The sequence below is a fragment of the Nannobrachium achirus genome, assembly GCF_963921795.1.
Source record: "Nannobrachium achirus genome assembly, chromosome: 17".
NCBI lineage: Eukaryota > Metazoa > Chordata > Actinopteri > Myctophiformes > Myctophidae > Nannobrachium > Nannobrachium achirus.
In genome coordinates, this window is record NC_137824.1 from 40,101,562 (window position 1) to 40,109,788 (window position 8,227).

General features: G+C 42.6%; 1 protein-coding gene across 1 annotated transcript in view; it reads left to right on the forward strand.

Annotated features, from left to right (window-relative positions):
• Positions 1 to 8,227, forward strand: part of LOC308302482 (A disintegrin and metalloproteinase with thrombospondin motifs 2-like) — a gene marked incomplete at both ends in the record, with an annotated part of 197,632 nt that overhangs the window by 148,087 nt on the left and 41,318 nt on the right. Inside the window, one exon of the mRNA XM_080746737.1 lies at positions 3,530 to 3,613. Within this exon, the coding sequence (XP_080602863.1) occupies positions 3,530 to 3,613 (84 nt within the window). The remainder of the gene's footprint in view (positions 1 to 3,529; positions 3,614 to 8,227) is intronic.

Consider the following 8,227-nt stretch of genomic DNA (forward strand, 5'->3'; position numbering starts at 1 on the left):
TATATATTTAAGTGTTGTTACAAAATAGGGTGTGCGTTATTGTGAAAATAGGCACGCCTGCGTTGCTACTCGCCCTAGGCAGCGCAGAAGTGCTGATATTCACGATAACACACAACCTCAAGTGTAAAATTGCGATTATACTTTAGTTACCCTTAAAAAAAAACACGTCAATATCATTTCATTGTAATTAAGGTATTCGATAGAAATTTGAAAACATTTTAATGTCACATTTAGCTACTACTGTATGTCCCTGAACTTCACATGAAACTGCTAGCGTAGCCGGCAGCCGCTTACAAGAAGAATTTACCTACATCATCCCACAAGGGAAATTCAGTTTTCAGCTTAACCCAGCTGAACCCAGTGCTGCCCACAAGGAGCGCGAGGGAAGGGGAGCAGTACCTGTGACCTCTGGGACCTCCGGAGTCCTAGGTATGGACACTAACCACTCAGCTATCACTGCACAAGGCATCGCCTACGAAAACAACGATAGCGAGCCGGTAGCTTTTTCGCGACCGGCGCAGCTGATGTCTTTGTTTGATGAGACCCGTTCCATAATAATCAATATCACCACGGATAGATATAGCTATTTCAACCAATCAGATTGCTTTGTCGGAACTACCTGTTGTATAATATAATTTGAGGAATACCGTAGACATAGTGAGGATGGTTTTTATGGTTGCAAATAAAGATTTGGGTTGGGGTTAGAATAAGGCATCAATAGGTTACATTTACATGTTGAGGTTGGACTTGGCCTGATTTATACTTAGTTATATGCCGGAAATAGCCAATCTACAAGCTCACAATGCTTCATAGATCGCCTATTTCATCAGGCTTAAAGTTACTGTTAAAAATGGCAAAAAAGATTGCCGTCCTAAATGATCACGGATGCAATCGCAAAGTGGAGGGTTGATCGGATGAAGTCGCGGTGCATTTCATTCGGTGCTGAGTGATAAGCACATAGAAGGATGATGATAGCAAGCATCCTGTCCATTCTGAAGCCTCCAGCGACGCGGAAATGTCAGCCAGGTAATAATAGTCTCCATGTCGGCTGGAAGATCCTGCCGGAATATGCCGCTTGTATCCGGTGGCTTTGTTTCCCAATATATCCATACTGTATGTGTTGGAGAAGAGAGATAATAATGGCCAGCGCTTTGTCTAATGCACACAACAAGAATGCCAAGTGTTTCGGAAGCTCGTTTATCTTGTCCGCCGCCAAACAACAATAGGAAGAGGATTACAGGTAGCGTCTAGCAACCTGTGCTAGCTACACAGCTACATCCTTAATGTCAGTTTAAAATGGACCCTTATTGGTCAATTCTTAACATCCAGAGGAAACTCCTCTCTCAGCAATCCTTCCCCCCCGCTCTCTCTCTCTCTCTCTCTCTCTCTCTCTCTCTCTCTCTCTCTCTCTCTCTCTCTCTCAGCATTGAGGCTTGGGCTGCATTATTAATCTGGTAGTAATGATTTTATGCCTCACAGACATCTAGGCCTACATCAGTTACCACACACACACACACACACACACACACACACACACACACACACACACACACACACACAGACACACACACAGGAAAGATCTAGTTATGCATCAGTCACCTGTAGGCTGGGATTTACGTATTGAAACCTGCTGTAGCCCTTTGGAGTATCAGAGCATGTCCAGCATTAATGAGAGACATGCTCCTACAATCATTAACATGGAACTCTGTTGATGTTTGATTCTGCATGTGTGTGTGTGTGTGTGTGTCCGTGACTCGGCGTGTACGTGCGTTCCGCACATGGGTGTATGTTTGTGCGTGACTGCATGTATGATGAAGGGATGTACGCACATACATAAATGTTTGATAGCCTCAATGCTGTCCCCGACTAAAGATTTGTGTAGTCGAATCTGATTGGCCGAATATTGACTATAGTCGACTGGCAGTCGACCATTTCAGAGATATCGTATATTTCGTGATAAAATGAGGGAGCCTTAAGAAAAATCCTGTTGAATTGTTAATACAGAGATTAATTGCAGGATTTAATTTAAACCTGCATTTTGGTCTAAATCTGTAGTTCTCAAACCTTAAAATGTCAAGGTCTCGCCTTAACTCTGACAGTATACACATGAAACACACATGATGGTTTCATGTGTATACTGTTACATACGTGTAAGGGTCAATTCAGACCTCCCAAAAGGAACCCACAGAGTCCCTGGACCCCACTTTGAGTTACTCCTTTTTCCCTTAATTTTTGTTACCTTGTAGGTGGTTGTGTTGAGTAACTTGAAAAATACCATAAAAACCAACATGAAAAAGAATCATGATAAGATCGTGTATCATGATACAGTTTGGAAAAATATCGCTATATTGTATTTTTTCATATCGCCCACCCCTATGCAGAACCACTCCCAGTCCCAGATTCTTGGCAGCTGGAGCGTTACCACCAGGCTGCTGCAGATGGAAACATGAAGGAAGCAAAGCTTTCTAGGGAAAAAGAGAAGCTCATTGAGCCATTGAGCTCGAGGTGGTGCAGTGGCGTCAGTTCAGCAAAAGCTATGGTATGGCAACATGACTAGTGTCTTGCACGCGCAAGACACCAGTCATGTTGCCATACCTTAGCAATAGGCATGACGATGATGATGAGTGGATCGATAGTATTATTTTAAGTAAACAACTACACCATGCATTTAAAAATAATTCATATAACATTGTTTGTGTCCCAAAAACATTTTTCGAAAGGTTTGAGGGTAAATTACCACTCCTGAATACAGAGCCCCTGTCATTTCTGCCTGGCTTTCAGAGTATTTTCAGCTGCAGTACCACCTTGTCCTGAGTGGGAGGACTGCGCTATTGTGCCAGTTTTGGCCCCACACTCCTCCCCACCTCCTGCTCAGCAAAACAGCGAAACTCTGGCTTTGCCCAGGGCCCATTCTGACGTTACAGTCATAATTTGACACATGTCTAATTAGAGCGTCATATTAGTTCTTGTTTGTTACTGACTGTGCTGTGATTGACTCATTTCTCATATCTCTTTGTCACACTTTGTCTCACTGGTTTGAAGTAGGGCATTAACGAAAAAGTCGACAAGTCGACTTCATTACACAAGTCGACTCCCACCAGAGAAAGTCGAAGGTGAAAAAAAAAACGTTCTATTGTGAAAATAGCAGATCTACATGCTCACAACGCCTCGCGCTGCGAGGTGTCGTGAGCATGTAGATCGGCTATTTTCACAATTTCTGCCTCTATATATTTGACAATTTGGCCAATGTTTAATTTGTCATTTAAGAGGTATTAAAAAGTCCTTAAATTGGCACTTTAGAAATGTACCAAGATACCAAGAACACAAGAAAACAATGTTTCACATTAAGTTAATCATCTGGGGACCCCGCAAAATAATTGTGGGGTCGTGTGTGATGTGATGACGTCATCAAACGATAAAGTCGACTTCAACTCTACTTTTTATTGAGTCGAGTCGACTTGCAAAAATCACAAGTCATTAATGCCCTAGTTTGAAGTGTCTTCCGTCTGTCTCCCAATGTGCTCCGTAGGTGAACGAGATCTACCACGACCAGTCCCTGGGAGCCAGGATCAATGTGGTGTTGGTGAGAATCATCATGCTGGGCTATGGCAAGGTACTGTAGGAAACGGACTGTAGAGGTCCCCGCCTCCAACACGCACATGCACACACACACACAGACACGCACCCATCCCCAAGGATGGAATTAGGGATTGGACAATATGAAAATGTCATGTCACGATTATTGTGACCAAAGAAATTCCCATTTACGATATTATCGCGATAATCAAAAATATCCCCAACATCCATTATCCTGGGGCGGAACATTTGCCAAAAAATAGCAGATCCACAAGCTCACAACGCATCGTTGCGATGCGTTGTGAGCTTGTACTGTAGACCTGCAATTATTTGGCGATTTGATTTGGGCCAAGGACCCCCAAATTTGATATATTATGATGCCAGGGACCACCAGAAAAGAACATTTGTGTCAGAACCACTGCCCTAATTGTTCACATTTAATCTAAAATGTTGTACCTACCCTCCATCGGTGGCAAACTGTATGTGACACGTTGTAGACGGATATATGCTTTCTTTTCATTGACAACTTTGAACCCGGCATCCCTATTTTATCATTATAGTCAAATTCTAGAGATATTTTTGGGGCTTTTTGCCTTCATTGATAGTACAGTTAGTAGACCAGGAGAGAGAGAGGGGGAGTGACACATAGCAAAGGCTGTCGGGATGGGGACTCGAACCCGCAATGCCTATGTGGTACAGTATGCGCCTGGGCGCCTGTGGTATGCACCTGGACCACTAGGCCAGCGGGCGCCCCAGGGTAAACATTTTCTAGACCTTTTTTTATTTCACAAAAAAAAACGTTTTTTGCCGACCAGAAACTTTTGGTGAAGTTAAGTGTCACACAAAGAACACACACACACAAGCACGCACACACACACACACACACACACACACACACACACACACACACACACACACACACACACACACACACACACACACAGTGTGTAGAAGCACACTGGTGTGCCATGAGACACTGGTGTGCCTTGGGATTTTGTGACACAACCACACTTTTATTTATTGCAACTTACAAAAAGTTATGAATTATTTGCTGTATCAGTACGTATTACGCGTGTGCTTGCAGATCAGCTATTTGCTTGCCATGAATCCATGGTAAGATTTTGACCACCCCTTTGGTGTAGCTTGGGAAAAAACCTTTGAAAACCATCGAAGTACAGTACGCGCCTGTCTGCAAAGGCCTTAACACATGCATGTGCACCCCCCCCCCCCCCCACACACACACACACACACACACACACACACACACACACACACACACACACACACTCAGGACTCTTGACGCCCTAAAGCCTGTTATTCCAGTGGGCTGAGCAAAATAGGAACTAAAAGCATGCGCGGTCCCAGGAGAGTGTTTTCAAAGTCGCACGCCTTCACAGTTCAGCACCAAAGAACACAGAAACTCTGCCTGTTATGCAATCAGCCTGCTTCCTCCTGTGGGCTTGCAGCGCGGCATCATGGGAAGTCCAGGGCTGCGATAAACACTCAATGATAGCCCTCCCTCATTCATAAACAGCGGTGGTGGACATTTGTACATTTTACTGGAGTACTCTACTGAAGTATTCTTTTTTTTTTTATCCTTCGTATTATTCATTTATTAAAAGAATGTGCAAGCTCAAGACTTTGACTCCGCACGCTGCATTTCAAATCTTGGGACGAAAGTTAGAAAAATATTGTCACTGTCGGGCAGAAACCTTGTATCTCCAAGTTTCAAATTTGTATGTTTTTTTTTTTCGCAAAGTAAAGCCCTGCTTCATCATACAAGGCTGTCGCGCAGAAGTATGAAAACAGCTGCGAGGCGTTGTGTGCTTGTAGATCATCTGTTTTCACTAGTTTAAATAATTTTTAACACAATGGCTGCCAGGATTCAGAGCGTTTTTCACCAACTCCGATCCGATCACAGGAGAATTCAAAAGACGTTCTTGGAATCGGAAAATATTCAAAGATAAAGGCTTCCATGACCAGCATGCGCCCAGCCCCTCTCCCCTTAGACACATATGTTGTAGCCCAGTGGTTCTCAACCTTTTCAGGCCGTGACCCCAAAAATAATCATATTTTAACTGGGGACCCCTCCACCCTGACGAACACTAAGCGTTGAGGCGTGAATGGTGTATAACATGGTTATTGTGAAAATAGCAGATCTACATGCTTGTGGGCATGTAGATCGGCTATTTTCACAATTTCTTCCTCTAATATTTGACAATTTGGCCAATGTTTAATTTGTCATTTTAGGGGTATTAAGTCCTTAAATTGTCACTTTGGAAATGTGCAGATACCCTCTATATACACTTATAGGCCTACTGTATGTTGTTCTGCTTACTGTTGAGTGAGAAAAGAATGTTAACATTAAGCTAAACATTAAGCTAAACATCTGGGAACCCCCTCAAAATCTGGGGGTCCCGAGTCCCGACCCACGGGTTGAGAACCACTGCTGTAGCCAACGGCGTCATCCAACGTTGAATGAACGTGTTAAAAAGAAAACATAGATTGTAATTTGTGCCATTGAATACATTGAGTATTTAGTTTACTCGAGTATATACTTTGACCACCACTGATAAACAGAGAGACTCCTTTCCTGCACTGTAACTCTATCTGCCCTGCCCTATCAGTGAGAGAGGAAGAGGAGAGGAAGAGAGATAGAGAGAGAGAGTGAGAGCTAGAAAGGGAGTTGATTTGTGTGTGTGGGGGGATTACCCTACAGAATGACAGTATGATGATGATACTGCTCTTCTCTCAACACTGTATAGACACACGCACGCATGCACGCACTCACATACACACGCACACACACACACACACACACACACACACACACACACACACACACACACACACACATACATACACACACACACACACACACACACACAATGCACACACACACACACTCAAGCACAGTTTGAAAACTGTTTTATTTTCTTTATTTTCTTTATTTTTTCGCTTTACATAACATAACTTTCCAAAACTAGTTGAAAAAATATTCACTACTTTTAATATGATTCCTCAACAACCTTTTTCACAGTCATACAGATTCCCATTCACCTGGGAGTTGTCTTGTACCGTTGGCCACGAGAAGCTCTGCTGGAGCAGTTAACGTTTGCAATATGCTCAAAATCACACGGAATACACAAATAATACAATTGATGTAAGGAAGGCTAAAAAGAAATGACATATGTTTAGCTTTCTTCATCTTTATTGTCCAAATGAAAATGTTTTCACTTCCAAACCAAACAGGACAACTTTTTAACAGAGGTCTATAACATCAGCAATCTGGGAACCCATACGGTAAAACAATTCATCAGAATATAAGAGAGAGTTTACCACAGTGGTTACCAGGAATATAATTCATTAATTCAGTTGCTTCTGCCAGGGTTTTTCTGTGTTTTTATCAGATTTTCAAGGCTCCAATGAAAGCCCCACTGGTCCCGGAAGTAATCCGATTACATTTGGGCGTATCCGTCTTTTCATTCACCCGGTAAAGAGAAATTATAACCGCGGCCATCCATGCTTTTGTTTTGGTCCACAGAGAAGGGCTAGTTTTAAACGAGAACGCCATCTGTAGATAGATTCAGGGGCGGTTTTTATAAACTGGGGGCTCCCCACAAAGGTAGTAAAAGAGGCACCATGAGCGCGCGTGAAAAATAGATATGCGTGAAAAAAACAGTATGCGTGCGTGCGAAGTGCAGGAATTAAAAATGCCACCCTCCAACTCAATACCTATTCTGAAAAAGTGATGATTTAGCATGACAAGACGATGAACTTGACAAGACAATGAAGAGCAGAGGCAGAGGAAGCCTATTTGTTGTCATTATGGTTGGTTTTAAATACCTAACCACAATCATTTTGGATCTATTTGATTAATTTAAGAAGAGTACAGTAAGGTAGCCTATATAGAGTAGGCCTATATGTATATTTTTATACAGGACATATTTGATGCAGGACAATAATTATTTTAATAACAATAAGGGAATATCAGTGAATAATAATACTTTAAAATTATATTTTAATTATTAATTATTTTATTTAATTATTATTTTTCAAAATTTTGATAAAATTAAAGCTGCAAGCAGCAATGACCGGGCCCTCGCAGCTCTACCCACGTCACAAGGGGCAACAGCCAATCAGAAGAGGGGATAGGACTAAGTTAAACCAATTAAGGTGAAGGACTCTTGATGAAGTCATATGACACCAGCCACAAGTCTGTACGACAAACGGTTCATGAGATATAGAGGCACTTCCTGTTTGGCGAAGGGCACTTCCTGTTTGGCGAAGGAAGCGCCAATTAAGGTTAAGGACTCTTAATCAAGTCATATGACACCAGCCCCGAGTCTGTACGACAAACGGTTCATGAGATATAGAGGCACTTCCTGTTTGGTGAAGGGCACTTCCTGTTTGGCGAAGGAAGTTTGATCTCTGTGTGAAACCTATTGACTCCAGTGAGCATTTGGTCAATTCTTTAAACAATCATAACTTTTGACAGGAATGGGCTAGAGACTTACTTTTTTTTCCTAAATGCTCAGAATAATGAGCCCAGCAGGGGGCCCCCTCTGCCTTGGGGCTCTACGCAGTTGCGTAGTCTGCGTAGAGCAAATGCCCGCCCCTGGATAGATTCAGAGATAAAGCCATTTTCCTG